Below are 19,241 nucleotides of genomic sequence, written 5' to 3'. Positions count from 1 at the left end.
TATTTTTTAAAATATTTTATTTTTTTATACTATTTTTTTTATTTTTTATTTTTTTTATATATTTTTTAAAAAAAATTAATTTGAAATGAAAAAAGTAATTTGTGATTGATTATTGAGGCTTATCATTGACTAGTGGATAGATAAGGAAAATCATCTATTAGTGGCCATGAATTGATCAGTTTGCTGCTTCCTTCAAGTTTAATCTAAGATTTTCATTATATAACGGACTAGAAGTCTTATGGTGTCCTTATTGATTGCTTTTTGTAGAATTACCATGATGGTTGTATGAGTCTTCGTCGAGTTTGTAAACTATTAGCCGTGTTAAGTTGATTGGTTTTCTCAAAGCTCAAATAATAAAAAGGAACTTCTTTCGCTTGCCTCTCTAAAGATAGTTTGCTGAGCATTAAGAGTTGGAATCCTTTTGGACAATCTTAATTTGCTTTCATTATGTGTAATGAAAAGAAAATAAGAAAAAATATCCTAACTATGAAATAATAAATTAAAATAACTTCGGTGCCTTTCATCACGTGATACTTACAAAAGCTCGCACTAAGAAAAATACCACTGACATCCAACATCTTTGTTCTATTCTCTACTGAGAGAATCCAAGCTTTCCGTAGAACCCTAGAGATGACAAGTTGAAATATTATACACTTCACATTAATAAAAACTTATATAGTCTAAATAAATTTATTATATTTAGTTAAATGATTATTATAAAATGTCATTTAATATTTATAATAGAAATAACTAATTGATCAACATGACCCTACTCAAATTACTACATATTTATTTTATTATGAGGCAATCTTTTTTTATATAAAAATAAAAGGGCGATCCATCCGAATTTGTAAATTATAATTTCATAGAGCTATGTGGTCATGGATGACAACTCATGTTGGCATAGCATGCAGCGGGTACAAGTTAAAAAAACAAATCAAGAAGAGTCTCTTTGGCTAAATCACAAGGTTTCTATACAACTTTTATATAATTATTTATTATTATCTATTTGCATCCTCGCTTACAATGTTGGATTAAAATAATATTATTTTATTCTCATGATCACTTTGATGTCGTTAATATAATAGACTGGCTGTATGATTGCTAACAAGTGTGATATATTTTATTTAATGTGACATGCCTTGAAACATTAAAGCATTCATTAAGCGACACAGCTAGATCCACGGGGTTCGCGAAAATATGTTTGTTAATGTTTAGAGGCTCCAGCAAGAGCTACTGCATTATGTCCTTTAACATAGCACTTTTTGTTTGTTTTTTGTCATCGGTCCATCCGTGACTTTTCTTTTTTTAATTTGAGGGAATCAAGAAGGGAGTAAGATGCTTCCCCAAAAGTATCAATTTTTTTAAAAAAAAAAAAATATAGAAAAAGAAGAAAAGAAGGAGATAGCCGTTCATAGCGGTGTACTCAAGTGGCCGAGTAGCGAAGGAAGAAAACAAAGGTCACAGAAAGATCAAAGAAGAGATGCAGCTCCAAACTTTGCGATGGCTTTCAGTCACCTACTTTGAGCTCTCTCACAGGGCAGGAATGAAGAGCCTTATGGAGGACAGTGATAGATCGAACCATGGTGATGGAGGAAAAGTGATCATCCATTTTAATTTTTTCAAGCCAAATGTATCAAAACGTTGTCAACAAAAGTTGATCCACTCTTTTGAACGATGATCGAACATTCTTCTCCATGTGGTCGACAAAAATGCAGGTTAGTTGGCCAACCATAAATAGTAATCCAAATACCATTTCTCCATCTGCGAGTTGGGTGGCTTAGCATGAGAAGCTTTGCCGTCTCCGGTGCCGCACGCGAAAAATATCGTGCATCACGCGGGGCTATATCATGTTAGAGGAAAAGCCTATACCTATCTAAGCTGCTTTTTTTTTTTTTTTTAAAAAAAAAAAGGAAAGTCAGAGCTTTATTGTATGCAATAGCAAAAGTTAGAACATTCCAATACAAGCAAAAAGAACAGCACAACTCTTACCCAAAAAAAAAAAACACAACACAACGTGATCACCAGTGCCTCGGTATGACCCATGTGAATTCCGTGCACAAGAAGACAGAACACTGCGACATGACGGCTAGATCTCCAAGCATCCGAACTTCTCACTCACCCTACTGCACAGATATTGCTTTTACGTCGCATAAGATGGTGAATCAATCTTAATTTGGCGCGAAAGATATAAACCGAGCGCACGACGCATGGCAACCACCATTTTTACAATTCCATCGGGCCACGAGTAGCAATGGGCTGGCTAGAGCAGCAAATGGACGTCATAGTAGCAGCAACTTAACAATTAGCAATCCATTAAAAGAGAAATTATTAGATAGGATCATTCTAGAGCACATATCTGACATTATAAAATGCGATGCATCTATTGATACTGTCCGTCACATGATGGACGACCATCCAACAACACGTGCAATACATATCGCATAGCTTATGCTTGAGCACCGCTGTCCATCACAAGATAGACGGCATCTACGCCTGCACTGCACACCTTAGGAGATCCATGCTCACCATTTACCACATATTTCTCCTCCTGGAAGCTCAAGCCCATGTATGGAGAGTGTGGGACCAAAAGTTCTCGTAATGCTGGACCAAATGTTCCTCAACCCATGGTATCACTTCGGTGGTTGGCTCAAACAAGATAAGCTGCGGGCCACTCCCTTTGACATAGCACATGGAAAGGGTATCTGAGAGGCTACCAGCCAAAATCAAGGCTCCAACAGCTTGGTGAACGAGGGGATGGCAAGTGATGCTCCGTTTGTTGCCAAACTGATTGTCAAGGAGTGCGGCAAAATCTTCTAAGGCCTAAGGTTGCTGGTGGAAATTGATTAGTTGAGCTGATATGAGCCGTTCAAGGTTTTATTTAAGGGTAGCATTTTCCTCCATCGTCCCCATCATGCTCAGAGAATCTCAAATTTTTAGAGAGAGGATAATATTTATCTTTTGAAATGGATGTCTCCATACATTCAATCAAAGCTTCTTGAATAGAAATGCAGGATGGAGATAGAACTAAGTTTTAGTTAGTTAAAAAATTTTATTATTATTTTTAAATTGACAAACTTTTTTCAAAGAAATATGACTCTTCAAAAGAGAACATTAGTTTCTGAGACATTATCTCTTTTTGAAACTATGGAGTCTCCTTGATCATGCCAACAAAGTCTATAAATAGACTCTATATCTAACTGTTTTAAAAAACAATTCTAAAAACATCATTCTCTTATTTCTTCTCCCTTATGCTTTGTTTGGGACTTTTCCTTTTGAGAATGAGAACCCACCTTGTCTCCTTATTCCTTTTCCACTCCTTTTTCTTATTTAGACACCTGAAGGAAGGGGGTGTTTAGTTCATGATCGGAATCAAAATCGAAATATATTAGAATGGGAATCAAAATGACAATATCTCCTAAAATGTTTGGTTCGTGATTGAAATCGAACTCAGAATAGAGATTTGTTCCTTATTGGGAGAGTAGGGATTGGTTCGTAATCAGAATCGATATGAGACTCCTTTTAATCAAATTGTTTAGGTTTAGATTAAATAGATTAGGATCATAAACAAATCAATCTATTTAAACCATTTAATATTTGGATTGGATTTGGAATTCAGATGTCTGATACATCTAATCCATTTAATATTTAGATCGAATGTGTTAGATAATTTATTTAACCAATTTAAGTCCTGTTAAACTTATTTAAAAATCTCCTTAACCTATTTCTGATTCGTGTAATCCGATCTATTTAATATGTTTAATTTATTTAATCCATTAAAAATTTATTTAATCTATTTGACTCGTTTAGCCTAATTTGATCTATTTAATAAACAGATTGGATTGAAGTCTGAATTCTTGATCTAGATCGAATTTCGATTGATGATTTTTTGATTTGATCTGATTCAATTGCTGCACTTATTTTTGCAAGACTTCAAATAGTAACAAAGGAAAACAGTGGAGCTAGGGCTGAGCAAATAACCGAAATCCGAAGAAACACATCCAATCCGACCCAATAAACATCGGTTTTGATTGGTTGAAAGGTATAAATCAGATGGAATCGGATTGGGATTTGTAAAAACTTGGTTGTTAATGGTCGGATTCAGTTCTTACACTTTTAATCCATATAAAATCAAACCCAACTGATTCAGTATTTTATAAACTCACTTTCATTCTGAGATGGCATCATTTAGACTTCAATATTTTAATACTTTATTTAGACTTTATTCTAAAGGTTTCAATTTTTTTATATTAAATTGATAAAAATAAATAAATAAAATTAAGTGGATCAATATTATATTTTAAATCAATATTGAGTCAATATATATTGAAGTCTAAATCGATACAACTCATTCGAACTCACTACAAATTGTTCACTTCGATTTCAAATAATTTATACATGATAAATAATCAATAATAAATTAATTTTTTTTTAATTTAATTAAATTTATTATTTTTTTTTTTTTTCAATTCGAATGTATTTGATTTGTGTTCAACCCTAAGCGGGGCTCCTTGAATTTATAATTTTCAACGGTACCTTGGATGTGGAAGGATCCCGTTGGAAGATCCCTCGTGCTATTGCACCTGGGTGCATGGATTTCAGGGTAGTACGATCCTCTCTCCCCAACGCAACGAAGAAAAGGAAGCTCGGAGGTGAACAGTGACAAGTGAGAGAGCCGACAAAACGCGGTACTCGCGTGTTAATTGCCGGCCCAATATTTTGTTTTGGGACGGACGAGCACGTGATGAGGTACGAGTATGCGCGGCAGGTGGAGCCCTGTTCAATGATGGAATGAAATCACTGTTCCATGGTGGGCTGCGAAGAAGAGCTATTAAAGTGTTCTCTCATTTGCGTGATGAGTGGGCAAAATCATTCCCAAATCTAAAACATATCATTACATTTAATTAAATACTAACACAGTGATGCTAAGGTGCCCAATCAATCCATTGCACAGGAAAATATCATTAAATACTAACACGGTGATGCTAAGGTGCCCAATCAATACATTGCACAAGAATTTGGCCAAAGTCATGGAATTGGTGTTACACCAGCCAGTCATGTAGAAGGATGCCATGGCCTTAACCGCTGACGCAGCAGCGAAAAGGAGCAAGCAAAATACACGTGCAGCTGAAGCACTACGGGTAAGGTGGCGTGTTATCCACCGTAGGATTTAGCTTTAGTCCATTTGGACCTGATCCAAGTAATAATTATACGCTTTTGTGGGAGTTTCATGAAGAAAATAAAATCGCAGTCGCGTGGAAAACGGGAATACCCGAGAGCAGGGTGCATCACCAATTATATTAAAAGATGATGTAGATAATCCAATAGGTGATTTTTCACGTTTCCGTATTCTTCGGCTTTTTTTTTTGGGTAAGAGTATTCTTCGTTTTTTTAATGATCTCACGTGTAAGAGGTGGTGCTAAAATTCGGAAGCTGCCCCCTCTAAAGACCTACTTATAGTAGTAGTACCAAAATAGCAATTAGCAAACAATCCATAAGAGACTCAGGGCCTGGAAAATTAAAGAGTGCGAGTGTGATGGAATCCTTAGATGGAGAATGCCAATCTTTGGAGCTCCTTAGAGCTCAAGCCCATGCATGGAACCACACATTTAGCTTCATAAAGTCCATGTCCCTCAAGTGTGCCGTGGAGCTCGGCATAGCAGACATCATCCATACCCATGGGAAGCCAATCTCCCTCATTGAACTAGCCGCTAAACTATCCATTCCCCCCACCAAAAACAACGACCTGCGCCGCCTCATGCGCCTCTTGGTGTTCTCGGGATTCTTCGCTCGGAAGCGTGATGGAAACAGTCACGACCACGACGAAGAGTTGTACATCCCCACCACCATGTCTGCTCTCCTTGTCAAGGAGAACGATGCGAACGTCTCCTCCTTCGTTCTCGCAATGCTCGACCAAACGTTGTTCAACCCATGGTATCACCTCAGTAGTTGGTTCAAGCAAGATAAGGTGCCCGCCACTCCCTTTTAGGTAGCACATGGAAGGGATGTTTGGGAGGCCATCAGCCGAAGCCCGGCCTTCAACAGCTTGTGCTACGAGGCGATGGCAAGCGACTCTCGGTTCGTGGCCAAACTGGTTGTCGAGGAGTGCGGCGAGGTCTTCCGAGGCCTGAGGTCGCTGGTGGATGTCGGTGGGGGAAAAGGCACGATGGCCCGCGCCATCGCGGTGGCCTATCCACAGGTGAAGTGCACCGTCCTTGACCTGCCTCACGTGGTAGCAAGCTCGGAAGCGAGCGAGGCGGTCCAGCTTGTCGCGGGAGACATGTTTCAGTATGTCCCTCCTGCGGATGCAGTGCTGCTCAAGGTATACTCCTGGTCTACCATGTATGGTAGCTTAGGTGAAGATTCAGATGGAGGATTGAATTAAGGGCCATAACTTTGATACAGCTGCCACATCGTATGTTTAAAATAAAAATAAAAAAAGCAACCTAAAACAATTTTAAACCACGTATTTTTATTAAAGATCTGAATTTTGATATAATCTGCTTTCAAGCGTGAATATTCCCTCTATTTATCACATTTGGATTTGATCCTTAGATGGCCTTTAGAGACTCAAATGGAATTCACCACAATGATACCACATTATCAATGATCCAAATCTCAGGGTGATTTGATTCCTACTAATTTAAAATCGCAATATTTGGTGGGCCATGTTTAGTGATTAAGGATCTTCATGTATCTATAAGTAACCTATTTGCGATTCTATAAAAAATTCAAGCTCACTGATCATTTAATATCAAAATTATTCTTGATATATTCCATAAAAATTATATTTATAAATAATATACAATTTATTATAATAAATATTAATATTAATTATTAATATATTTCATAAAAATATATTTATTAACCCTATAAATTATTAATCCTACAAAGATATATCAATTTTTATTTAGAATTAATATTTTTATTGATGCTCATAATTATATTATTTTTAATACTGATATTTATTTTTATTTGAAAAATAATGCAAATAGAAATAATATGTCATATAATTTTGTTAAATAAATATAAAGTACAATAATATTTTTCTACCATAATTTAAAATTATCATTAATAATATGATTAACAATATATTACAATAATTACAATCACGTAGGATCATAATGGTGTATCCAAAAATAGTGATCTAATCATCTCTACCCTTATCATCCTTGATCTTGTGATGATCATCCCATACCAAAGCTCCCTTAATGGTTTCCGACAAAATTTAATACAATCAACAACCTTATAATGAGGGCCTTGGATCTCTAATATAAAATTATTTCTAGCATCAGTTTTTGTGTTCAAGAAATTTGGACCTTAGATAAGCTAATTAAGTTTTTTCAGAAAATTTCAAGTCTAATAATCAATCTGCTAATAGTGATTAAAAAACAATAGAGAACCAATTGCATGCTAAATCATGACTTGTATCATTACCCCAACAAGCGAGTGCTCTAGATTTATGCCAGATAAGACACCAAAGCTTAATTACCCAAAGATGGCAGATTTTTTTTTTGGCTTGTCGATTGCCATCCCTGCTAGTATATAAGACGTGAAGCTGATCCGTTGATCAGATCTGTGCACCGACTTGGATGTTGGGCAGCTAGGCTGTGTCTTTGTAATAGCATAAATATTTCCCTTGACACCACCAAACCACTTTCCCACTTGATGCTCAATTACAAACCGAAGTTATTCAGCGCTGAAAGAAAAAATTTTCCTAGTAATTTATGTATAAGTTTAAACAAAAGGAAATCCAGTCAACCAATTTCTTCTGTGCAGTCAACATAAGCTATCAAAATTAAAGGAATCAAATTATTAATTTATGTTACAACTATTCAAAAACACAACATTTAACATTAATTAATGGCATCCAAGCTATGGTTAAGAATGTGTAAGAGAAGATTTTTCTTTTTTTTAATCAATTTCTCTGAAGCTAATAAATTCATAAATAATATAATCCCTCTTACAATAAGTCAAATATCTTATCCCCATTAAAAGTAGCAAAATATCCTTCTTTTAATTAATTACGACAAACTGAATTTTATTTTTTTTCTCAAAATTCATCATTTGTTCTCCCAAAAAAGGTAATCCCTACATGTTTTTCTTATTTGTTTACTTAACTTCCAAATTTGAAATACACATTGAAACTTAAAAAAAAAGAACAAAACAAAAATTAGCCCCGTATATTTGATAACTTCTTATGGTCATTATTTGTAGTGGGTGCTACATGATTGGAGTGATGATGACTGTGTAAAGATACTGAAATGCTGCAAGAAGGCTATTCCATCCAAAGAAGAAGGGGGGAAGGTGATTATTATTGACATGGTAGTCGACTTGGATATTGGCTTTCCTGAGTTGGGCGAAACACAGCTACTCTTTGACCTAGAGATGATGGTCCAAACCACAGGTGAGGAAAGGAATGAATGTGAATGGAAAAAAATTTTCATGGATGCAGGTTTTACCGATTACAAAATCATACCAGCATTAGGCTTGCGATCGATTATCGAGGTTTATCATTGACTACTGAATAGATAAGGAAAACCATCTATACTAGTGGCCATGAATTGATCAGTTTGCTGCTTCCTTCCAATTTAATTTTAGATCTTCATTATGTATATTGCATTGGATGTCTTATGGTGTTCTTATTGTTTGTAGTAGAATTACTATGATGTTTGTATTGGTCTTCGTTGAGTTTGTGATTTGTCTGCCGCATTTAAGTTGATTGAGCTAAAATAATAGAAGGTACTTCTTTAGTTATCTCTTTACAGATGTTTGCCATGCGTTAATGGTTGAAATCTTTTTAGATAATACTAATCTGGACTCATTATGTCTAATGAAAAGAAAAAAAGACAGAGTAAATTACAAAACCCCCGAGGTTTGTGTTTATTACAGTTCGACCTGCTTGGTTTCAAAACCGACACTTACCCCCCTTGAAATATAATGGTATTATTCAAACTATTTCAGAAATATAAAATGTCTAATTTATCATTCATTATAAAAAAGTATCCATCCAAACCCCTGTACTTGCCTTGAACTACTATGGCTTCATATAAGAGCAAAGAGAGGAGGGAGATAGAGAAAAAGCCGAGAGAGAGAGAGATGATCTCTTATCTTTAATTCAGAGCTACAGAAAGTTCTTCTGAAAAGAAAAGCTCGTAGAGACACACCAGGCCACAAGAAAGAGAGAGCTTTGAAGGGCGGGTACACTCTCCTTCCCCCTCTTCTCCACTACAATAAGCTTGGGCTGTAAGGATATAGGTTTGAAGGAGCAAAGAGGAAAATGCGCGAAAAAGTTAGAAAGAGAGAAAGACTTTCAAGTGGATTATGAGATCCCAAAGACCCAACAATCTATTTTTCTATTTTTTTTTTCACTTTTGATACATCTTCCTCCCTTTCAAAATAACCCACCTAACTACAATGCCTGCTGCACCGAGAACCAGATTGGCTCCACCCTATCCACCGGCCATGCCACCATCACCATCACCTCTTCCAGCGCTCACTTTTACATCTATGGCATCAGTGGCCACTGCTCCGTCGGTCAGAAGCTGGCCATCACCGTTGCCTTAAGAAAGTTATCGCCATCGCTGATGATAGCAAGGGGGGAAGGTGGCAGAGGAGGGCGCCCATGATGCAGACAGAGAAGAGGCTGATGGTGGGGAATGGTGAGGTCGCCCATAATGGCAGTGATGGCGAGTGATGGCGAGGTGGTGGAGGAGGGCACCCATGACACAGATGGAGAAGAGGCCGATAGCATGGAAGGAGAGGTGGAGAACTGTGAGGTTGCGTTTGATGGTGGTGGTCCAGGATAAGTGGGTGTCGACAATGACAGCATCGGAATGGTGGAGGCTGAGGAGGTAGTAGTGGTCGGGGCTAGTGAGAAGAGAAGTGACATCGATTATGTTGCATTCGGAGGAGAAAGGGCGCTAATGTTCTTGATGCTGGGGGGGAGGCCGGAGGCAGCGGGAGAGAAGGGGTAGAGGAGGCTGAGGAGAGGGAGACCGATAGCAATGACACGATCGACGATGAGCTGTATGAAGGTGGCATTGGTTGGGGTGAGGAGGACGGTGGAGTCGACGCTGCTGGTGGTGAAAAGTTGGGCAATGTTGATCAAGAGGATCATGTGGCCCATCGCAAAGAAGGGGATCATGTCGGCATAGATGGCACTGGGCCCGCAGAAGAAATCATAGAGGTGGATGTGGTTGGTGGCATGCTCGTTCCTCATCTTGAGCAGGCTGGGCCGAGCGTAAAGGAAAAAGGAAGGGCTGGCGACGGTGCTAAGGGCGGAAAAGATGGAAAGTGCCGAGGAGGTGAAGAAAGTTGGGAGAATTTTTTTTTAATATTTTGTTCGATGATATTTTGATCTTTTTAAAAATCTATAATGATTTGGTAATGAGATTCCCATTAACACTAATGAACTGTCTAACAGCATGAGCTAGATTGTAGGGTTGACTAAAATATTAAGGGTATAACTATAGGTTTTGAAAACTACTGGGTATACCTGCATTTTCGACCTATTCTCAGGGGGTTTTTGTAATTTATTCAAAGACAAAAGACATCTTAACTATGAATTGACAAGTTGAAATCAATTAAATGCATTTAATCATGGGAAACTTATAAAGGCCCATGTTAAGATAAATGCCACCAACATCCAACATCATTATTGTATTCTATACCAGAAAATTCAAGCTTTTCCTAGAATCCTAGAGATGAGAAGTTGAAATATTATGCACTTCACATCAAGAGAGAAAATACATGCCTTAGATTGCTTAAAATAAATTTAATATATTTGGTTAAAAGAACATTATGAAATAACATTTAATATTTATAGTATAAATAACTAATTAATCAATGGGATGGTACTCAAATTACTATATATTTATTTTATTATAAAGAAATATATATTAAAAAAAGAGGCAATTCAGTAGAATTTATAAAATATTGATTCGATCCAGAAGAAAAAAGATTTTTCTCAATCCGTTCAGCTCGAATCTCACTAAGAAAAAGATAGAAGAAGAGAATTTTTGAATCTCTAGATTGCTCATCCTCCTCACCAGATGGAGGTTCATGATCTTAAAATATTGAAGATAGCTTCGCAATAAGAGTTGGCACTGCTTTTGCTGAAGGAACCGTCAATCTGAAAATAATCTTGATGATTTGGTAATCTTCATCTCTAGTTGTGTAAGATGTCTCTTTATCTCACCATCTATCGAGGAAGAGCTAACAGCCATACTCATTTTGATCTTTCAATATACTTGAAGTACGGATTGCTCTTGTCTTGATTGCTTATACTGCTCATGCATTCGGACCATGCACTAAAAGCCGTCAACAGATATAGAGGACCAATGCTCTCATACCAACTTGATTAAATCAAGAAGAAGAAAGATTTTCTTCAATTCACTCAACTTAATCTCACAAAAAAAAAAGATAGAGGAAAAGAATCTTCCAAAGTAGGGCTTAACTCTATTTTCTTTCTTATTTATTATTTTTATTGATTAAAAATGAGGTACATATCTCATATTTAAAAAATGAGATCCGTCCTTATACAAATAGGTCATATTCTTTTGCTAGTTCTAATGAGATTTTTTTACCTAAAATATACATGTTTGGTAGAAATAATTTAAAAAAATTTAAAACTTTTTAAAAGATAAATCTCGACTTTTATATTAATGCTACATTCTGTCATTTCATCGAATTTTTTTTGGATTTGAAGCTACACTCAATCAAAATCTTAACCAAAAGAAAATTTTTTAGGTTGACTAGCTAGTTTCATCACCCAAATGAAGGAATTTCAGTCTAATCATTGAGACGTCACTTTTCTGGTGGGATGGCACTACATCATAGATCTAAAAAAACTATCTAATTAAAAAAAGAATCATTGAAATTGCATGTCGTATGTCCAAATTAAGATTTTTGAAAGTGTGAGTTATAAATTAATTTTTTAATATGATAGATTTTATTTCTAGATTATTTAGTTCTATTTATAATAATTAAAATAATTTATATCAAATTTAATGGTTCTCCCAAATTAATTATAATATTATTGGGCTATATGGACATGGGTGACAGCTGATGTCGGAGTAGCATGCCAAATGACCACTCTTCTTTGGCAAATTCCGAGGCCTGACACGAAGCTTAATTACCCAAACCTGGCAAAACCTTTCTTGGCTTGTCAATCATCTATTCTCACTCGTATCCAAGAGAGGAATGCGAAGCTACTCCATTGTTCAGATCAGCTCACTGAATTTGATGTTTGGCAGCTGAACTGTGATGCTTGTAATAACATAACTATGGTTTTTTTTTTAAAATTTTATTTTTTATTTTTTAAAATATTCTTTTTTCGATCTTATTTTTTAAATTATCATTAAATCGTCGGTTCAAACGGTGATTGTACGGATATATATATATATATATATATATATATATATATATATATATATATATTTTGGCAAACAGAGGGTAGAGGATGGGGGTGTTTTTATGTTCATACCGACGGCCGTCGGGATCTGGGGAGAGGGGAGCGGAGGTGGTGGTCACATAGAAATAGAAGTAGATGATGGGTACGGCACGGACAAAGACGAGGTGGGGCTGCGGTGGATACCTCATGAGGAGAGAGAGAGGTTGTGGGATGGGACCGTGGCAGAATAGGTATGGATCCTACGGTAGTCGGTGCAAAGGACAGTGGCAGGGTGGGACCACGAGTGGCGCACTAGAGAGGGGTAGGTGTGGGTCGGCTGCCGGCAGTGGAAGGTCAGTCGGGAGAGATAAGAGGAAGGAAAAGAAGAAATGAGGAAAAAAAAGAAATAAAAATAAATAAAAATAAAAATAAACTTCAAAAAAATAAAAATAGAAATAATAATAATAATAATAATATATTAATTTTAGAAAATAAATTAAAAAAATTATTATAGTTGATTATTGAGAAAATTAATCTTTAGAAAATAATAGAAATTAATATTTTGTTATTATTTTCTTAAAATTATTTTTTAAAAATAATATTTTGTTATTATTTTAAAAATAATAATTAATATAAATAATTAAATAATTAAAAATATTTAAAATAATTTTTTTGTAATGAAAAATAAAATTTTAAAATAATGATAAAAATAAATTTTTAAAATAATTTAAAATTTAGTAATAAAAATTTAAAATATATATATTTTTTAAAAATAATTTGAAAAAAAATGAGTAGGTGGGTGCGAAGGAGCGACAGTCGGACGGAAGAGTGGTGGGTGGCACCGGAGGAGGGTGGGTGTTCGGCACGAAGCTGCGAGAGGAGAAGAAAGAAATAAAAAAATAAATTTTTAAAATAATAATAAAATAGCACCACTGCCCCTTTCGGCACCACCACAGCTCCATGCCGCCACCACTCCTCAGTGCCCCCCACATATTTTTTAAAATTATTATTTTAAAATAATATTTTATCATTATTTTCAAAATCTAATTATTTTCATTACAAAAAATAATTTATTTTTAAATAATTTATTTTATTTTATTTATCATTTTATTTATTTTTTTATTTGTTCTAGTTTTTCTTATTTTTAAGCATTTTTTCAATATTATTTTTTAAAAATAATATTTTATCATTATTTTAAAAATCTATTTTTAATTACGAAAAACCTTCTAATTTTAAATATTTTTTAATAATTTATTATTATTATTATTTAATATATTATTTTTATAATTATTTTTTATTAATAAATTATTAATTTTAAAAAATAATTCTTTTATTTTTATGCCCTTCCTATCCTTTCCCTCCGCACGCCACAACCCCCCAATCCTCGGACCCTAGTCGTCCGCGCCACCCTCTGCACCAACCTTTGGCCCTCCAGTGAACCCGCACCCTGCGCCCTCTGCAGCATCCTCCATCGCCACCCTCACCCACCCTATCGTGAACATGCATCCCACCCCCCGTGGCCCCCGATGCTACCCTTTGGCCACCCACACCACCGCCAGCCGCCCGCTATCCCCGGCCACCCGCACTGCCTCCCGACCCCTCAATGTGTACCCAATGCGGAGGAGAAAGGAAATTGCTGCTTGGGCTAACGATTTCATGAAATCATAGGTCCAATTGGCAATTTCACTGAAGTCACCAGTCCGTTCGGCGATTTCAATGAAATCATCGTTCGGCGATTTCAGTGAAATTGCTGGCCCAAGTGACGATTTTTCTTAAATCGCTGGCCCAAGTGACGATTTTTCTTAAATCATCGGTCCAAGTGGCAATTTCATTGATATCGCATGTTCAATTGGCGATTTCAAAATTTGTCCATCTCATCTGGCCAGTTGGGCTCGAGATGGGCTGAGTTGGTCATAAATTTCACGAATGGATTGTAGTTTTGAAAATAAATCAGAAGAGGTGGTATTTTTGGAAATAAATAATTAAAAAAAATTAAAAAAAAATCCCATAACTACTGCTGTTGACACTTCCAACCCATTTTCCCAGTTGACACTCAATTACACCCGTGACTTGTTTGCTGAACGAAAAACCTTCTCTTGGTAAGTCGTGGATAAGTTTAAACAAAAGAAAATATAATCACCAAAATTCTTTTGCACAGTAAACTAAAGATAACAAAATTAAAGGAATCAAATTATCTATTTATATTAAAAATATATATGAGCATGCCATTTAACGTTAATGGTGTTCGAACAATGCTTAAGAATGTATAAGAGAAAATATTCTATTTTTTATCAATTTCTCTTAAGCTAATAAATTCGTATCTACAATTCCTCTTACTATAAATCAAATATTCTATCCTCATTCAAAATAGCAAAATATCATTTATTAGTATAATTTTAGGTGATGACGCGATTTTAACAGTTGCGCTCGATATCTCTGTCAGTCCAATCAAGATAAATTTATTTGATCATGAGTAGACTACGATAAAAATAGTTCAATAACGATCGAAGGTGATCAAATTAGTAATATTCAACAAAAATCAAGATGAAAGTCAGTATACTATTCGATGATCAGAGGCCAATTCATTAAAATAACTTTATTTAATTATGAGTACGTAGATATAAAAATTTAATAAGAAGTAATAAAGATTAGATTTTATGATGCTTGATAAAAACTCGAATAGTGTGGATATATTGCCTGACTAATAGAGTGATTTAATAAAAATTATGGATAATTAAAACAAATAATATCTGATCTAATCAGGATGGGTACCAGCATGCTATCCAACGACCAAAGATCAGGATTTCTTAACCAGGGTCGATAAAATGCATTGAGTGAAGATGAAAATTCTATGTGAGAGAAATAATTTAGAGTAAAAAAATTATAGAATGAGAAATTAGAGAGAGAAAGAAAAAAAAAAAAAAAAAAAAGAGGGAGAAACTCTCTCCTCTTTTCTTTTCCCTTTCGCTTTTTTTTTCTCTCTTTTTTTTCTTTCTTTTCTTCCCTTTCTTCTTCCCCTTTTCTCGGCAAAACAGGGGACTACCTCTCCCTCCTTCTCGAATCAAGGGAACCTCTGCCCACGGCGATGGCTATGGCCGGAGGACTGGCAATAGAAGGCCACCAAACGGTGGCCGCCTGCTAGAAGCAAGGTGGCCGAAAAAAGGAAATCAACAAAAACAAAACCGGCTATCCTAGGAACAGGGGGAAGCAACAAAACATTGTAGTTTTCGCTCAACCGAGCGATTATATGGCGATATATCGATTGATAATGGGAGCCAAAGAGCCGAGGGGGGTGGGGAAGCAAGATAATCAAGAATCTCTTATCTTGGCTCCGGCAAGATTTTAAGATGAGATTGTGAATCGGCATGGCAGCACTTGGAAGGAAGAAGAGTAAGAAACTCCGGCTGATCAACGATGATCTTCCAAAGGGCCTTGAGGAAGAAGCCCAAGCCCTAAATAGATGGCTGATTGGAGGAGAAAAGAGGCCAAAAAAAGGCCGACTCCCATCATAATTTGGAGTCGGAGTCGAAGGAGAAAGGAAGACTCCGATGTTGCTCTTTTGGGCCATCTCCTAGTGGCTGATTCTGCTACCTGGGCCGGTCAAAGTAACAAGCCCAAACTTCATTTGATCCACTGGGATGGGTCATTACAACTTGGCACAAAAACTTACAGTAGTTTGTTGAAGGAAAATTTCTTTGTGGCCGTGGGCCCATATAGAGTGGTAACCGACATGAATCTTGCTCGTTGGTGATGTGGCCTTGGGATACATAAGGAATTCATACATAGATTTTATCTACCATATGTAATATAGATAAAATTAATAAAATAATATCATATCAATATTTTGAATTAAAAAATTTTATAATTATCTCAATATGTAGGTAAAATCAATAAAATAATATCACATCAATATTTTAAATTAAAAAATACTGCAATCATCTCAATAGCAATATATATGTTGCAAGGCAGTTAAGCAGCCATATATTTGGTTGTAATTTTTTTTTATTTAAAATATTAATAGGATATTTTTTATTAATTTTATCTATAGTATATACAGTACATTAAATTTATATAAAAATTTCGTATGATATACGATGTAATTACTCCATCACCTTAAACGTTAATTTCATTGCATGATTGCATTGGGCTCCACCTGTCTGGATGCTATCAGCACGTCACGTATGACATGGTGCTGAAAGGGACTCGTGCGCCATCCAAGGCGCGCACGTCCAAGAACAAAATATTTGGATGCCCCACCTCCTCGCAACACCAGCACGGGCAGCAAGAGTCCGCACGCTTTCTCCGCCCTCGCGAGTCACCACTCGCCACCTATTTTTCTAATTTTTTTCTTTTCTTCGTTGTGTTTTGTGAGGGAGAGAACGGTAGCACTCGACCATTCACCCAGTTGCGGAAGCCCTAGCTGGGGGTCTTCCAATCAGAGTCGATCCTAACATGTTTTAGACCTGAAATAAATGAAAAAAAAATGAGATCTTCTCTATTAAAAATTAACATACTTTAAATATTAATTATCATTAAAAAATTAATCTACATGCAATAATTTACTATAGATATATTCGTTAAGCAGCATGTAAAACTCATCATTAATCTATATAATTATTGTTCTTGTTATAATATTGTAGAAAACCATCCTTACACCCAATTGGAACATCAATGCAAGGCCTGGGGCCTGGGGCGGTCTCTCAGTTCGACCTACCCCAAGGCCAGCCCTGCTTCCAGTAGGGTCCGTCCAATCAAAGGTCTTGTCGGAAACTATGATCCATAGTAATAGTAAATTAGTAGAGAAGAAAACAACACTTAGAACAAAATATTTGGTTGGCCCGCTTCCACACAACACCAGCACGAGTAGCACGAGTCCACACCCTTTCCCAGCCCTCGCGAGACACCGTTCACCACCTACTTTGCTATTTTTTTTTTCTTTTCTTGGTTGTGTTTTGGGAGGGAGAGAACTGTAGCACTTGACCATTCACCCAGTTGCGGTAGCCCGAGGGGGCTTCCAACGGGGTCCGTCCAATCCAAGGTCCTGTAGGCAACTATAAATCCATAGCAAATTAGTAGAGAAGAAAACTACAGTGATGACACAGGTGGGTCCCGAATACGTACGATCCCCATCTGCACATGCCATGCGTGACGTACGTGCTGAAAGCACTTGCAGGTAGGTGGAGCCCTGTACAGTTATGCAATAATAAAACTAATGTTAGAAGATGGTCTGAGAAGAAGTTTTCGTCCCATTTCCATAATAAGTAGGCAAAATCATTTCCAACTCTTAAAAATTGCATCCAATTTAATTAAATACTAACAAACTGATGTTAAGATGCCCGTACAATATGTTCTAGGGAACAACATCATACCGTATGGATGAAATAAATTGGTGAGATCCATCGAATTAGTGTTATACATAAAAGTTATCAGGCAAAGATGCAGATTTTATCCGCTTCAAAATCATACCGGCATTAGGTTTGCGATGAGTTATCGAGGCTTATCATTGACCAGTGGATAAATAAGTGAAATCATCTACTAGCTAGTGGCCATGAATTGGTCACTTTCCTGCTTCTTAATTTCAAATTTAATCTTAGCCCTTTATTATGTAACACATCAGATGTCCTAATATTCTCATCGATTGTTTGTAGTGAAATTATTATGATGTCTGTAGCGATCTTTGTTGAGTTTGTAATTTATTTACCACGTTAGGTTGGTTGGTTTTCTCAAAATAAAAATAATAATAAAATATTTTTTTATAAAAATAAAAAAAATTATTTCTTCACTTGTCTCGAGAGATAGTTTGGTACACTATGCATCGGGAGTTGAAACGTATTAGTTTGATCGAAATATGTGTAATAAAAAAAATATTTTAACTATAAAATTATTTGTTAAAATCAATCATACGTGTTCAATACAAAAAAATTTATAGAGATCCGCATCAAAAAAAAGATGCCACTGACATCCAACATGTTCAGTCTATTCTCTATCAGAAAAATTCAATTTTTTTCTAAAATCTTATGAATGATAAGTTATGGTGATAGGACAGCTAATATTGACATAGCATGCAAAACGATAAATTGTTGCGAAAGTCATAAAATTATTGTACGTGATACATGAAAGTGATGCAGAAAGATGCCGAAGCCTCAACCGCTGACGTCAGCAGCAAGAAGGAGCAATCCAAGCGGACGTTCGGACTAGTGACTTAGACAGCTACATTTTGGTAGCTTTTGCGGGAGTAATTTTCATAAAAAAAATAAATCAGTGTCACATGGAAAATAAGAGTACGGTTTGCCAGCAACATGGTTCATGGCCAAGTATTTTTTAAGATTATATGGATAATAAAATGGGTGATTTTAGAATTTTCATGTTTTGACCTTTTGTCTTACTTCTTTTCTTAATATAATGATTTATTTTTAAAAAAAAAGAAAAAAATTTAATATTCTTCTTCTTTTATCATCTAACTTGAACAAAAATACTAAAATGATTCAAGGAGGCTGTCCCTTCCAACCAAAAGGGAGAACAGATGATTATTATTAATATGGTAGTCAACGTTAATATTGGCTGTTCCGAGTTTGCCAAAACACAGTTTTTCTTGGATACGTACATGATGGTCTGTACCATAGGGAAGTGAATGAATGAATGCGAATGAAGAAAAATTTTCACTCATGCAGGTTTCAGCAGCAATAAAATCATACCAACATTAGACTTGCAATTAGTTATTGTGGCTTATTGTTGACTAGTGGATAGAGAACAATAAGTCCACACCACAAGAAAGCAAAGGTATGCGAATGGAGAATAATTTTCACTAATGCAAGTTTTACCAACTACAAAATTATACCGGCATTAG

At 35.8% G+C, this 19,241-nt stretch overlaps 1 protein-coding gene across 1 annotated transcript; it reads left to right on the top strand.

Annotated features, from left to right (window-relative positions):
• The first annotated feature begins 5,521 nt into the window (after nucleotides 1-5,521).
• Nucleotides 5,522-8,757, top strand: LOC105044117 (trans-resveratrol di-O-methyltransferase). The gene is given in 2 exon segments (XM_019850039.3): nucleotides 5,522-6,322; nucleotides 8,218-8,757. Coding segments are annotated over 2 exon segments (1,089 nt in total). The 5' UTR covers nucleotides 5,522-5,536; the 3' UTR covers nucleotides 8,521-8,757.
• The last annotated feature ends 10,484 nt before the right edge of the window (nucleotides 8,758-19,241 follow it).

Source organism: Elaeis guineensis, chromosome 4, assembly GCF_000442705.2.
Source record: "Elaeis guineensis isolate ETL-2024a chromosome 4, EG11, whole genome shotgun sequence".
NCBI classification, from domain to species: domain Eukaryota; kingdom Viridiplantae; phylum Streptophyta; class Magnoliopsida; order Arecales; family Arecaceae; genus Elaeis; species Elaeis guineensis.
The sequence above is the reverse complement of the archived record's forward strand: the minus strand, read 5'-3'. Positions and strand labels throughout refer to the sequence as shown.